The sequence below is a fragment of the Lipotes vexillifer genome, unplaced genomic scaffold (genome assembly GCF_000442215.2).
Source record: "Lipotes vexillifer unplaced genomic scaffold, Lipotes_vexillifer_v1.1 scaffold921, whole genome shotgun sequence".
Classification (NCBI taxonomy): Eukaryota; Metazoa; Chordata; class Mammalia; order Artiodactyla; family Lipotidae; genus Lipotes; species Lipotes vexillifer.
Window position 1 is genome coordinate 2,058,578 of NW_006787800.1, and position 15,243 is coordinate 2,073,820.

General features: G+C 54.8%; 1 protein-coding gene and 1 pseudogene across 1 annotated transcript in view; one reads left to right on the plus strand and one right to left on the minus strand.

Moving 5' to 3' along the window:
- The window catches only part of ITPR3 (inositol 1,4,5-trisphosphate receptor type 3), a 68,342-nt gene that overhangs the window by 14,515 nt on the left and 38,584 nt on the right, over positions 1-15,243 (plus strand). The window contains exons 2-7 of the mRNA XM_007460843.1: positions 1,399-1,469; positions 10,923-11,044; positions 12,697-12,783; positions 13,373-13,531; positions 13,719-13,817; positions 15,105-15,188. Of these exons, the coding sequence (XP_007460905.1) occupies positions 1,399-1,469; positions 10,923-11,044; positions 12,697-12,783; positions 13,373-13,531; positions 13,719-13,817; positions 15,105-15,188 (622 nt within the window). The remainder of the gene's footprint in view (positions 1-1,398; positions 1,470-10,922; positions 11,045-12,696; positions 12,784-13,372; positions 13,532-13,718; positions 13,818-15,104; positions 15,189-15,243) is intronic.
- On the minus strand, positions 8,391-9,371 carry LOC103070120 (protein FAM63A pseudogene; annotated as a pseudogene).

A 15,243-nucleotide genomic window follows, 5' to 3' on the forward strand; every position in this document is an offset into this window, starting at 1 on the left:
CCCGCCCCATGCTTCTGGGACCACCTCTGTAGAGATGAGAGCTCCAGGGACCTTGAGATCAACCGGAGGTTTAGCACAGCTGGGGCAAGGAGGTTGTGAGGCTAGCTAGGGAGTGGGTGGAGGTCAGATCACAAAAGGCCTTGTTGGCCAATCCAAGGAGGAGAGGCACAGAAGGAGGCTTTGGAATGAGCTCTGTGGCTTCAGACAAATTATTTAATGTTCAAACCCAGTTTCCTCCTCTGTAAAATGGTGCTCATGACTAGCCCCTTGGGGGAAGTTGGTGAGAATTCAGAGGAAGTGGTTGTGATGTGCTGAGAGAGATTTGGCCTCTGAGACGGTGGGTCATCATCATCACTTTGTCCTAGAGGCTGGGGTGGCATTGAAGAACGTTAAATGCAGGAATGGGTGGATGGATGGATGAGTGGGTGTCCTCCAGAGACTCAGGATTAACCTCAGCCATGGCTGGAAGGGAGAAATTTCAAGCCCAAGGGTGACCAAAGCAGAGAGTATGAAATGGGCCTGACTGAGGTCTGGAAGGTGCAAGGTTCACTGTCCTGTCTTTGAGACCCGGAGGCCTGTCCCCGTAGTTTGGTGTCTCATAAGCTTCTCTCATCTGTTCATCTGTCTCTAGTCTCTCTCTGCTTCTGTTTCTTATCCTGTTTATCTTTCTGACTCTGTCTTTTCTGTCTCTCCCTTCCTCTCTGTGTCTCTGTCTCCCGGTCCCCTTCTCTCTTCCTCCATCACCTGCTGCCTTTTCAGGTCTGGGCAGGGTCTCAGGGCTATGACAGGAGTTATATCCGCAGTGTGTGACAGCCCAGACTGGCAGCAGGTCCCCATGGGACAGCTCCAGCTGGGGGGTCGGGGGTGGGCTGGGTGTGTCTCTGAGCTTTGTGTGGGGTCTCCCCCATCCCCACCCAGGAGACATCGCCTTTTAACAGTGGTGCCAGGAAAGGGGATGACCTGATGGCAGGGGGTTGTCAGTGATGGAGAAGTTTCTTTGTTTTTTGTTTTGTTTTTTTAATTGAAGTATAAAGTATACTTTAAACTTCAATTAAAAAGTATAAATTGAAGTGTAGTTGATTTACAATGTTGTGTTAATTTGTGCTGTACAGCAAAGTGATGCAGTTATCCATATATATACATTCTTTTTGTGTATTCTTTTCCATTAAGGTTTATCACAGGATACTGAATATAGTTCTCTGTGCTCTACTGTAGGACCTTGTTGTTTATCCATTCTATATATAAAAGCTTATATCTTCGAACCCCAACCTCCCACTCCATCCCTTGAGAGGTTTCTTTGGAGGCCTCCCTGGTGCCCTGGAACCCCCTGCCCTGAGGGAGGGACGCCTGGGGAGGTGGGTGTCTTCTTTCTGCTGACCCAGCTGCCTTGTCCCCCAGGTTGGTGGATGACCGCTGTGTCGTGGAGCCCGCGGCTGGGGACCTGGACAACCCTCCTAAGAAGTTCCGAGGTGAGACCTCTGCTCCCCACCACTAACTCCCCTCCCCCTCCTGGCTGCCGAGTCCTGGACCTTGGACAGAACCCATTCAACCCAGGGGCCCAGTGGGCGGGTTAGGCAAGGTGCCGCCCACAGCCCCCTCACACTGCTGCCCGTGGAACCCCCATCGGCTTGAATGACGCCATCTCGGCAGGATGGCCTCTGCCTTCATTTTCCGGGGGCCACACCCCACTTCTTAGCGGCACACCCACTTCTGGCTGGGGGCCCGTTCTCCCCTGACCTCCCCACCACCCACAAGACTTTCTTTGTGTGACTGGGCGTTTTCTGAGGGAACAGGGGAGGAAAAGAGAATCTCCTCAGGTGTTAGGAGGCCCAGGGTGAGAGCCCTTCTCTGTGCTGCATGGTGAGGGGGTTGGACCCCATGGTCCCCGGGCAAGTGCCTTCCCTCTCTGTGTCCTCCGAGGTCAGTGGGCGCCTCAGCCCCGCCCCACAGGCCCGGGGGCCTTCATGAGGATGAAATGATATCCTGCTGTCACTGCGCCCCGCAGGAGAAGTTGTCATTGTGGTGATTACTTGTGAGGCTGAGACAGGCAGGCAGATGGAGCCTGGGCGTGGTGGGCAGGTTGGGAGCAGGCAGGAACACGCCAGGCCGTGCCACCTTGGCTGCCCACGTGGCTGCTCCTCTGGGGAGAGATCAGCTGGGATTGTCCTCGAGAGGGTTGCGGTTGAGGGAGGGGAGTGGGATTTACGACAGTCCTGTGGCATCCTTGGCGCTCTCTGTCTGCTGGGGGCCTTGCCTATCTGTCGGAGTGTGGAGGAGACAGAAGGGCTCCTCCCAGGCTGCAGGGGGGCCCCACATCTACTGTTCTGCTTCCATCGTGTGCCTCTGAGTGGGGTCTTAGGTCAGGACGTGCCTGGCTCTGTGGGGCCCGCCTCCGGCACTGGACCTTCCTCACCACCGCAGACCCCTCTGTCCTGCCCCATCTGGCCGCACTGCCTCTCACCTCATCCCCTACCCCTGGCCCTCCCTTGTTCCCTCTAGCCACACCAGGCCCGCTGCTTTTCCTCACATTTATTAGCCATGCTCTGGGTAAAGATGGGGGTTTCGGGTGGTCGTGTGGGCTGCCTGCTTGGAGGTAACAGCTCTGGCACTTTCCCGGAGCCAGGAATAGGAGCGCTTTGATTTCTGCTCTAGCTGAGGGTTTTGGGTGAATTCTTGGGAAGAACTTAGAACGGAAGAGAGTGGTTGAGGTCCCGAGGCTGGGCTGTGCCAGGGCAGGGAGGGGACCGGGGCAGAAACGAGAAGGTGGGTGGTGTGTCTCAGTGTGTGCAGTCAGCTGTGTGGCGTGATTGGTGGTGACAGGGAGGTGGGTGTGGCAGAGGAATATTTGCCCTCGAGTTCCGGTAGACAGAGTTTGGGGCCAATTTTTGACAACAAAACAGCTACTTAGCAGAACAAGTGCTCCTTTGACTTCTTGTCCGCCTCCCACTCCCTCCTTTCTCTTCCTCTTTATTTTCCCAAAGCCCTGAGCAGGGCCCACCCCAGCGTCGGGGGCTGCTCCGTGGTCCCCGAGGCTGTGCTGGGCCCCACCAGCTCCGGGAGATGCCAGAGGGGCTCAGCCCCCAGCCCCCTCCCCACCCACCCTGCTCCTGGCCTGGCCTGGGTGTCTTGGTGAGGCGGGCAGAGGCCCCTCTGGACCCCCTGTGGCCCAGTGTGGACCTGAGAAGAGCCCACCTTCTGGGACAGAACCAGGTCTCTCTGCAGCCCCTTGGCTGGCAAGTAAGTTGGAGCGTGAGAACCTGGGACAAGAGACACAGACTCCAACCTCTTCAGCTTTGAGGTTGAAGCCCAGAGAAGAAAGGTTGAGCTTGGCCTCCAACCCTGGAGTCCCAGTTCTCATTGTTGCATGTTTCTCCTGCAAACAGCCCCGCCCTGGAGGGAGATCCCAGCAAGGGCATGGGGACCATGGCAGGCATTTTAGAACTTGGTCGGAGCTCATCAGAGATGGCCAAGGTGTTCTGAGGCCACCCTGGGGTGGGCCCGGCCTTGGCTGGGAACTGTGGTGTCTCCCTCTCTCCCTGCACGGCTCGCGCCTCCTTCACCTGCTGACCCCGGAGGCCCCCAGGCTGGGTCGGCCGAGCCCGTGAAGCCCCCGCCCTGCCTCCATCAGCCTCTGTTTGTGGTTTCAGCTCCTGCACCTTCCAAGGCCATCCCAAGCCCCGACATGTTCAGGGAATTTTTTTTCCAGAGTTTGCAGGGCCCTGGGAGGCCCAGGCTGCCAGTGCCCCAATATGTAGGGCACCCCACGCCAGCCCAGCCTCCCCGACCTCCGCTTTGTTGTAGGGGTCTTGGGTTATGGCTGCTCAGAATCCTGCTCTCCTGGCCGGGCCAGGTCTGGGCAGGTCCCCTCCCACAGCATGGGTGCGGGAGACCCATTGCAGAAGGACGCACCTCCCCGTCCACCTGGGAAGCTCAGTGCTCACACCCCCAGCTAAGGCGACCCCACGAAATGTGTAGCAGTCACTTACCCACATAGTGGGCGGCAGGTGCTGGGGAGGGGGCTGATGAGGGGACCTCCCTGTGCTTGCACCCTGGGTGCCCTCTGCCCCCAGCCTCATGCCTCTGCTCTACCTGCCCATCTTCCAAGCCTGGTTTATTGTTACTTTTATTAAGATCCGCTTCAACTACTAAAATGAAAAAGTAAAGAGAAAGATAACACACCCAGGCACCCACTACTGAGCTCTCTCAAATCCTTTTTCCTGTGTTTATTTCAGGTCTTTTTCATTTTTAAAGAGAGAGCATCTTATGCATGTAGCCAAAGCCCCCTGTGTCTTCCCCTGACCTCCTTCTCTTCCCCCTCCCCAGAGGTAGACACTCTCAGAAATTGGTATGCCTCATTCAGGGGCCTGTTTTTATGCTTTTGCTTTAACACGTAGAGATATTTCTATGATGAGTTATATAGGGTATTCTTTTCCATTTTTCCAACGCTGTATGTTGAAGGTAGCCTTCTGTACAAATCCTGCACTTTTTTCATCGGTGGCTTCTCTTGTTGCGGAGCACAGGCTCTGGGCGCGTGGGCTTCAGTAGTTGTGGCACATGGTCTCAGCATTTTGTGGCTCACAGGCTGTAGAGCACAGGCTCAGTATTTGTGGCGCGTGGGCTTAGTTTCTCTGCGGCATGTGGGATCTTCCCGGGCCAGGGCTCGAACCCGTGTCCCCTGCATTGGCAAGCAGATTCTTAACCACTGCGCCACCAAGGAAGTCCTCTGCACTGTTTCTGAGACTTATCTGTATTGACCCGCATGGCTCTAGTTCATCTGTTTCATTGCTATGTAATACTCCACTGAGTGAGTAAACTGCAGTCCTTTTATTGGTTCCCCTGTTGATGGAGGTTTATCTCATTTGCAGTTTTTGGTAATTGCCAACAATGCTGCAGTGAGCCCCCTGTACACGTATGTCTCCCTGGGCCCGTGGGCAAGAGTTTCTTGGGTATGTTCCAAGGGAGGGTGACCTGGGTGAGAGGCATCTCTCCTGTCTTGCTAGGAACGGCCCTGCCGCCTTCCATGGGGGCTGTGTTTACCCCCACCCCTCGCCCCCGTTCACCCCTGCCAGACTGTGGGTGCATGGGGTGGGGGTGCCCTTGCTGCACCCCTATCCTGGCTACACTTGGTTTTGTCCCACTTAAATGTCTTCCAGCCTGCTGGGTGTGAAATGCCATCTCACTGTGGTTTTAATTTGCATTCCTCTGACTACTAGTGAGACATCTTTTCATATGTTTATGAGCCACTTAAAATCTTGTTCTTCATCTTTTCTTTTTCCTCTTTATAAAAGTAATACAGGGCTTCCCTGGTCGCACAGTGGTTGAGAGTCCGCCTGCTGATGCAGGGGACACGGGTTCGTGCCCCGGTCCGGGAAGATCCCACATGCCACGGAGAGGCTGGGCCCGTGACCCATGGCCGCTGAGCCTGCGCGTCCGGAGCCTGTGCTCCGCAACGGGAGAGGCCACAACAGTGAGAGGCCCGCGTACCGCAAAAAAAAAAAAAAAAAAGTAATACAAATACAGGCTCTAGGATCCAGATGGGAGCATCCCATCCTACCCTCACTCACCTCCTGTCCCCTTCTCCAGGAACAACCCTACTAGAGAATCAGACTAGGTATTTTATTCATCCGGTTACACCTCAAAACGTTGTGCAAAAATCCATTGAGAATCTGCTCCCACAGCCCTCTCCCATCTCCACTGTTGTACCTCCAGGTAACCACTTTCTTTGTTTCTTATGCATCCTCCCGTGGTCCTTAATGCAACTGCAAACATATGTTCAGACTTCCCCGATTTTCTTACACTGGGGTAGCATTCTATATGCACTGTTCTATTCTTTGCTGTTTTTACTTTATGAGTCTTACTGTGGATAGATCCTACTGGAGATCTTTCTATATTAGTATATAGAGGTCTTGAACTCTCTTTCTCTCTCTTTTTTTCACTTAAAAACTCATTTTTGTCCATATCCTGGACAACTGTGAAAACAGTGTTCCTATGGTTTACATAGTTTTAAGCATTTCAAAAATATTTTTTTCAACTGTGGTGAATAGCCACGTGAAGTTTACCATCTTAACCACTTTTAAGTGTACAGGTCAGTGACATTAAGCACAGTCTCATCAGCCATCACCGCCATCCATCCACAGAACTGCTTTTCCTCTTGAAAAACCGAAGCTCTATATCCATTAAATAATAACTCCCCATTCCCAACCCACCCCGCACCCCAACCACCGTCAGACTTTCCGTCTATATGAATCCGACTAGTCTTAAGTACCTCACATGAGCAGAATCGTACCTTATTTGTCCTTTTGTGGCTTATGTCACTTAGCATAATGGCTTCAAGGTTTACCCGGATTGCAGCCTGTGTCAGGGTTTCTGACCACCCCCCGCCCCACAGTTCCATAGCTGTCCTTCATGTGGCTCCATCTTAATTTGTTTAACCAGTCCCCTCTGATGGGCACGTGGGCTGTTTCTAATCTTTATCATTCCCGACAGTGCAGTGAAGACCCTTGTCCCTTGTCATTTTGTACAAATGCAGCTGTGCTCTTGGAATGAAGGACCCGTGGGGAAATTGCTGTGTCCAAGGGAGGGGGCATCTGTGGCTCTGATCTTTTGTCTTGCGCCTTGTCCAACAGTGTAATAAGAGAAAGCAAACCCATTCACCCTTCTCATCGTTTCTTCTGCTTGCTACCCCAGGTTTTGCTTATTCCCGGAGAGTTTCTCTCTCGGCCCATCCCTCCACTTTCTCCCCTCCCCCTGCCCCCAGCAGCATGCTGTCGCTGTTGTAGATTCTCCATGGTCACCTTTATTAACCCAAGTATCATGGTCACACCTTAATTTCTCATCCTGTCAACTCCTGCAGTGCTCTGCCTCACGTCTGCCTTCCACCAACCACGCACCCTTTTCGTTTTACATCAAGACTGAATAAGCTTTGCATTCTCTTCTGTAACCACAATGGAGTCCTCGGTGCTCTATAAGTTGAGTCTAAATGTTAAAGATTAGAAACAGATGTTTACATGATTTATACAGCGTTTATGTGTAATTGTGGCTGGATAACTTTATTCCCTGTGCTCTGTTCTTGTCTCGAATCCCCTGCTAGTGCTTTGCAGCCTTGGTTGGGCAGCAGAACCATCTGGGATCGGGGGCGGGGGTGGGGTGTGCCTTTCACGATGCATATCTGCAGGGCTTGACCCCTACCAAGATCTATGGGGGAGCTGAGAGTTTGTATTTTTTAAATCTTCCCCCGCCCCGGATGATTCTGTGCAGTGGTAGTGAGTTTTTGGAGTATTGCATACCTTAGTTTTGGGGAATGTCAGCCGACTTTGATAAAGGAATATCCTCTTGTCTGCAGCCTCACCAGCCCTGTGCCCCCGCACCCACAGGTGCATTCCCCCCAGCACGCACAGTCCTTACGGTAGGACACCCCCCTGGACCCAGACTTTTCTCTTGGCTTTTGCTGCTGCTGGTCCTGCGTGGGCCCGGTCTCCTGGCTACCCTTTCACCCTCTCTCCTCTCTGCCCTTCTGCCCCACAGTTTGGTGAGAAGGAAGGTTCTGGCCCCTCTTGGGTTTTGGACGGGTTCGCCTTTGGGCAAAGAGCACAGCAGAGTAAAAGCATGGAGATGTGCATTGCTCATAGGGGTGGGCCACAAACATTTTAGAGGGCTCAGATCATTTATTCATTCAACAAGCATTTTTTTTCGACTTGTGTTTCTCTTCTTTTTTTAAACCATTTAAAAAAATTGAAGTATAATTAATTTACAATGTTGTGTTAGTTCCAGGTATACAGCACAGTGATTCAGTTATACATAATGTGTGTGCGTGCCTGCGTGTGTGTGTGTATATATATTCTTTTTCAGATTCTTTTGCATTATAGGTTATTACAAGATATTGAATATAGTTCCCTGTGCTATACAGTAGGTTCTTGTTATTTATCTATTTTATTTTTTATTTTTTTCTCAGGAAAGCAGTTTTATTTCCAAACCCCTAGGAAGGCATTACAAATAATGGAGATAGAAACCCAAATCAAACCCGGAAACAAACAGATGGCTGGATACGGGTGGGCCTGCAGGAGCAGAAAGTAGGGGAGATGTGTTCTAGATGGGGACCTCACCCTGCAGCCTGAGTCTGTATATTAATGTGACTACTCTGGGGAAGGGGAGTTGGGAATCAGAAATCCTCACCCCACCAACCCCAGTGTTGCCCAGGACGGTTGGGAGGAAGAGGAGGCAGCACGTGGGGGCAAAGACGTCACCAAGTCTGACCTTGGCATTTACTGCCTGCTCTGATCCCCAACATTCCATAAATAAGTTACCCTGCATATCTCAAGTTGAGCTGGGGAGCAAGCAAAATAGCCCCAACCTCTGAAAGCGGAGGCAGGGCAGCCTGGAACTGAGCGGGGCTACAGGAGGACACAGTCGGACTCTTGCTTCGGCCTTTGCCGACACTCGGCAGCTGGGCGTCCAAATGCGGCTCCTCTCCCCTGCGGTGACAGGGCCCGTGCTGACGCGGGCTGGGCTGCTTGGTGCTGTTGGTACGCCTCTTGCTGGGGTTGCTGGGCCAGCTCCAGGTCGCTAAGACCCAATGTGCCTCGCGACGGCTGCTGCTGCTGCAGGGACAAGGCGATCAGGTAGTCCTGGTCCACCTGCTGATGCTTTTCTGGGGAGCCACTCCCACCTTCTGCTCCAGGTCCCTTGCCCAGGGAGTGACTTAGGTGAGAGTCAGAGTCACAGAAACAGCTGTCTCCGTCCACGTTGTGCAGGCTCTCCCACACCACTTGCTCCTCCTGTAGAAAGCCCTGGTCGGTGACCAGTAGGTACAAGTGACCCTTGTGCTTAGTCATAGTGCTAAAGTGGTTGTTCCAGAAAAAGACGCTAAGTTCGCCCTCCTTGGCAGCTATTGTTAGCTCACACAGACCATGGTAGGTCAGCTGTGTGGCGGTGGTCTCCAGGAACTGCTCTGCAGTCAGGCCTTCTGTCCCGAGGCTGGTGTCACTGGAGTGCTTGCAGGTGATGATTGGTTGTAACTCAGTTGGTTACAACTGAGTTGGTTGTAACTCAGTTTCCCAACTGCACTCACAGCTTCAGGACTCTGTGGATCAACAAGCCAGCCATGGTACAGAGGTATGCCTTGTAGGTCGAAGACACTGCACTCAGGTGTATGCTCAAAATCAGAGACACCTGTGAATAGCACCTTGCCATCCAGACCTGTGGCCAGTTTAGGCAGCACTGCATCCTGTGGACATTGCATCGTCCACATTCTGCTGAAAATTAAGCTGAATTACTTCTGACTCTTCTCCTGGGGCTTGATGGACAGAAGGCAAGTCTCCAAGATGGGCCATGACCTCGTCTGGTGTGATCACTTCCTTCTGAGGTGGCAGCTTCTATTTATCTATTTTATATATAGTAGTGTGTGTATGTTAATCCCAAACTCCTAATTTATCTCTCCCCCCCAACACCCCCCATCCCCTTTGGTAACCATTAAGTTTGTTTTCTCTGTCGACTGTGAGTCTCTTTCTGTTTTGTAAATAAGTTCATTTATCTCATTTTTTTTAGATTCCATATGTAAGTGATATCATATGGTATTTGTCTTTCTCTCTCTGGCTTACTTCACTTAATATGATAATCTCTAGGTCCATCGATGTTGCTTCAAACGGCATGATTTCATTCTTTTTTATGGCTGAGTAATATTCTATTGTGTATACATACCACATCTTCTTTATCCATTCATCTGTTGATGGACATTTAGGTTGCTTCCATGTCCTGGCTATTGTAAATAGTGCTGCTGTGAACACTGGGGTGCATGTATCTTTTCAAATTAGTTTTCTCCTGATATAAGCCCAGGAGTGGGATCAATAAGCATTATGTGACATATATATAAAGGAGGCATGAGGCAGGGCCCTGTCTCTGTGATCTGCTCCCCCAGGGGCCCCTGTCCATGTTCCCAGCACAACCGTCTTCCTGTGTTTCTGCTGCGGGAGCACAGCTGATTGTGGAGGCACTGCGGCCTGGGAGGGGTCTTAGAGGCTGTGAGCCCAGCCCTGTGCTCTCCTGGGATTCCCTCCTGTGACGGGGAGCTCACTGCCTCCCAGCACGGCTCATGCTATCGTCAGGCCCAGTCCCCGTGCCAGCGTTTCACCGGGACCCAGAATCCTCTATCCCTTCACATCACACTTTACAATAGGATTTTCCAACTCATGCCTCCTTTCCAGAAGTAGAAAAATCTGACATCCTTTCTGGAGTTTGGGCTTGTGAAAATCATTGATGCTTTATCTGTGTCCAGAATAAAAATCAGGTAATAAAGAACCTGTTTCTGGAATTTTGATTGGCACTCTCTTGGGTTGAGTTCCCTAGAAGCAGAGTCTACAACGGGAGAATTATTGAGGAGGGGTCCCAGGAGGAGTGTGAGGGCGCCGAGCAAGGAGATGGTTTCGGGGGAAGAGAGGCCTCAGGCTGATCCCACAGGGACCACTGCAGGCGGTCCCCTCCTGCTGCCAGTGGATGGAGGACACCCCTTGGGGGCTGGGGGGAATGTAACTTCCCAGACATCTGTGGGCAAGATGGGGGTGGGCCAGAGAAAGGATGCTGATGTGAATGGTCAGCTGCCAATGTCCACAAAACCTGGACACAGGGCATGGGGTGCTGGCCCAAGGGCCTCTGATAAATCTCCCGTGGGGAAGAGGGCACGCGTCCGCCTCCCAGGTGAGGTCCCACTCTCAGACCTGCTTCTGGGCCCCTCCATTCTACTCAGCACAATCCAGGATGCTCCCAGTTCCACGGGGGTCTTCTGACCACTGCCTCTCTACCCAAGAAGGGTGGCGGGGTGGAGAGGGGTGGGGAGCGCAGAGGTGGGCTTTGGGGGCAGGGCTGCAGGCCAGGGTTTTCCCCTGAGCCCCGCATGAACCGAGCTCCCTCCTTTTGCCCTCCCTCCTCAGACTGCCTCTTCAAGGTGTGTCCCATGAACCGCTACTCGGCCCAGAAGCAGTACTGGAAGGCCAAGCAGACCAAGCAGGACAAGGAGAAGATTGCCGACGTGGTGCTGCTGCAGAAGTTACAGGTGTGTTGCACAGGTGTGTGCACGCGCAGGTGTGTGTGCACAGGCGTGTGCACGCGCAGGTGTGTGTGCCCTGTCCCAGGGCACGTGGCTCAGTGAACTGTGGACTCTGCACTTCAGCTGCCAGCCAGGCCTTCAGCTGGACACCACAGTGAAGTGAACGACCTGTGCAGCTGTACATGGAGTTACCAGGGGCTCCTAGAGACAGTGGCTCCAGCGAACCTGATTTAAGAACTAGTCTTGACCTCACCCCTCATTTTATAGAGTTGGAGCCTGGGGCCCTCCAAGGGGACTGGGCCATTGTGCTCATCCTACGAGTTGGCAGTGGGGCTTAGACGGTCCCTGGGTCTCTGGCCAACCTTGGTGTGTGGTGTGAGGGCCTGGTGTGGTTGCTCTCAGGCCTCTCGGTTTACATCCTGGGCGGTTCTCTCTGGACAGAGCTCAGGGCGTCCAGCCCAATCCGCATGGAAGAGAGAGTGGGAGGATTGGCTGTGGTCAGCAACGTTGCAGCCTGCTTCTGAGACCCTCCCCCGGACCTGGGGCCCTGCCCCCTATCAGGCAGACCTTGCTTCCCCGTATCCCCTTCTCTGAGGAGGTGGTGTGAAATGGGGAAAGGGTGGGCCCAGGTGGGCCCCACCCACAGCTGTGAACTGGGCTGGAAAAAGGGGGCTGGGTGTGGGCTGCTGAGCTCTGTTATAAATAAGGCCGTCTCTCATCCTGGGCTGGGGGCTGTCACAGCTTCCGCCTGCTGCCGCCACAGGCCCAGGCTGAGCTGTGGATCTGGCTGGGCGCAGGGCATTCACGCGTGCGCAGACACTCAGAACCACACGTGGTCACACAGCCGTACACTGTAGGTTTGTGGAAAGTCACGTGGTACCTGGCATGGCTCCCCAGCAGCCATCCTCCCACCAGCCTCCGGCATGAGGCCCGGATAATGGGACTGAGGAGATGAAAGGGGCAGAGGGGCCACTGCCCTCAGAGAGAGCCGGTCTGATGGAGGAGACAGAGCCACCACCTCCAGGACCCCCCAGTCTGATGGAGGAGGCACAGTGTATCCTCGGGCAGCTTCCAGTCTAATGGGACAGAAGAACCTAAAGTGGTGTCCTCAGTGGGATGCAAACCAAATCCTGGAGGCATCAGGGTTGGATCTGTCAGAGTTGGATGTGGCTCGTCAGGGAAGGCTCCCTGGAGGCAGTGGGCTAGGAGCACACACAGGTCGGGGAGGGAGGGTCACAGAGGAGTGAGGGTGGAGGGGAGGAGGAAATGCCGCCAAGCACACCTGCCGGCGTCTGGGCTGGGCCAGGGGTCCCCTGTTGGGGCACCAGGAGTCTGGTGAGGCAGGGGAGTGAGGCACAACCTTAGGTTATCTGGTAAGTGTTGGGGCGTAGGGGGCTCACAGGCCTGCTGGCTGCCCCCTCCAGAGGGAGGTGGCGAGAAGGGGCCCGAGGGGAGGAATCTGGTGCTGCGGGCTGCGTGCTGTACACACTCTGAGCCTCGTTCTGTCGTCGGTAGTGGGAGGAACAGGCCAGATGGCCTCAGGAGGGTCACTCTGGGTGCAGTGCCAGGACCTGCATGTGTGTGGGGGGGTGGGAAGATGTGTCCCTCCAGGAGCAGGCTTCTGGGCCCGCCCTCCACCTTTGTGCGTGTCTGTGCAGCATGCGGCCCAGATGGAGCAGAAGCAGAATGACACAGAGAACAAGAAGGTGCATGGGGACGTCGTAAAGTACGGCAGTGTGATCCAGGTGTGACGCCGGGGCAGGTGTGGGGGTGAGGGGCACCAGTGCCATGGCACCAGCCAACCCGGGACTGTCTCTGTGAGTGCGCGTCTGCCTCTGCGTGTGCCCGTTGCTGTGTGGCCTGAATGGCTGTGTGCACGGGTGTGTGTTCAGCACTGTGGCCACCAGCACAGATTCTGGAGCCCCGAGGTCCGGGTTCACACCTTGGCTCTGTGACCTGGGCAAGTTACTTCACTTCCTTGGGCCTCTGTTTCCCCAACTGGACAATCAGGCCAGTGATAGTACTGCCCTCTGGTTGCTGGAAGGTTCCTCGAGCTACTCGTAGGGTGTTTAGAACAGCGCTAGCTCTTTGTGTGATCACCCGGGTGCTGGACTGGGTGTGTGATTGTGCGTGTGGCCATGTTTGTCTCGGTCTGTGTGTCCAAGGGTCCAGTGTGCCCCCTAGCCCCCCGCTTTCTGATGGGCTGGCCTCCTGGGATGACCTCACCGCCCCCCCCCCCCCCCGCCACTGCTTGGCCCCCCACTGCCTCCCCGCTCCTGCACCTGAAAACCCCCCCCCCCCCCCGCCACTGCTTGGCCCCCCACTGCCTCGCAGCTCCTGCACATGAAAAGTAACAAGTACCTGACCGTGAACAAGCGGCTGCCGGCCCTGCTGGAGAAGAACGCCATGCGGGTGACACTGGATGCCACGGGCAACGAGGGCTCCTGGCTCTTCATCCAGCCCTTCTGGAAGCTGCGGAGCAACGGGGACAATGTGAGGATGGGGCTGGGGGGAGGGGCCTGCTGGAAGGCGCAGGCCACAGCGCCAGGGGGGCTTCTCCAGGGTCTTTGGTGTGGGGGCTGCATGAGCTCATGCCTGTTTCTTAGCGGGCAGACTGGCCAGAGGGAAGCCTGGGGGCCCGGCTGTCCCCACCCTCACTCTGCTCCATCTGTCCCCATAGGTGGTTGTCGGGGACAAGGTGATCCTGAACCCTGTCAATGCTGGGCAGCCTCTGCATGCCAGCAACTATGAGCTCAGCGACAATGCTGGCTGCAAGGAGGTGAGCCGGGCGCTGGGCTGAGATAGGCTGGGGTCTGGGGCCCCTCACGGGAGTGCTTGCACCTGGACAAATGTCTCCCGAGCAACAAAATACAAAGAACCTGTAAGGGACTAAATCTACCCGCACCCATGCACAGTCAGGGCAACGATGAACAATAAGATACAAAAACGCCAAAAACCAGCTGCCACTTCTGGGGTCCCAGGAGCAAAAGCCAGGTACTGCACATGATCACCGCACCACCAAGGGGGCGCCACCGAGGGGGTGGGCAGATCGCCTAAGCCACGCCTCCGACCTAACCCATGGATCCGCCCCTGACCTCAGCCCATTTAAGGGACCAGCTTGCCTGGCCTCAGGGAGCAAGCAAGGGCACCTGTTCCTTGTTTTCACTCCCTTGTGCTGTAGCCTTGCCTGAATTTCTCATCTGGCCTCTTATCTATTTCTCCTGATTAAAGAGGCCAAGAACCTGGGTCGGTAACAGGGTGGTGGGCTGATATAGGCTGGGACCTAGGACCTTTTATGGGAGTGCTTGCCCTTGCACCTGGACAAACATCTCCTCAGGCAACAAAATACAAAGAAACTGTAAGAGACTAAAAGGAACTGCACGCATGCACAGTTGGGGCAAGTTGTGAACAGTAAGGTACAAAAAGGCCGAAAAAACCAACTGCCATTTCTGAGGTGCTGGGAGCAAAAGCAGGGTACTACTGTGCATGATCCCTATGCCGGGCACCACCAAGGGGGTGGGCAGGCCGCCTAAATCACCCCTCCGGCCCCACCCATGAATCCGCCCCCCCCCCCCCATATAAGAAGAGTGAGCAGGGCCACCTGTGACTTGTCTTACCCCCCTAGTGCTGAAGTAGGAGTCCTGCTAAAGCCTTGCCTGAATTTTTCATCTGGACTCTTATTAATTTCTGTTGATTAGAGTCCAAGGACCCTGGTTGGTAACAGGGCCAGCCCGGCAGCGGATGGGTGTCCACGTACCCCGCCCCGCCCCCAGGGTTGCTTCCTCCAGTCCTGTCTACAGCTGGAGGGGCTGGGTGGGCCTCCCTGCTCCCTGCTCCCTGCCTGTCTCCCAGTGTCTGCTCACATTCTCCACCCCACTGGGTGGCGGCCCCAGGGCAGCTGGGCTGGGGTCTGGGGGCCCTGGTTGGGAGAAGACACCCCCCTGTGCTCTAATGGGAGCTGGGCCGGCCTCTCCTCACCCACTTCGGGTCTTAAGAACCGGCCCACTCCCCAGGGGCTGGGGGCCTGCCTGGCCTCACGGGTCTCCGTGCACTTCCGCTTCCGCAGGTCAACTCTGTGACCTGCAACACCAGCTGGAAGATCAACCTGTTTATGCAGTTCCGAGAGCACCTGGAGGCGGTGCTGAAAGGGGTAAGGACTGGGGACTCCCCGGAAACAGCCCCGCCCCACCCCCACCGGCCCCCTG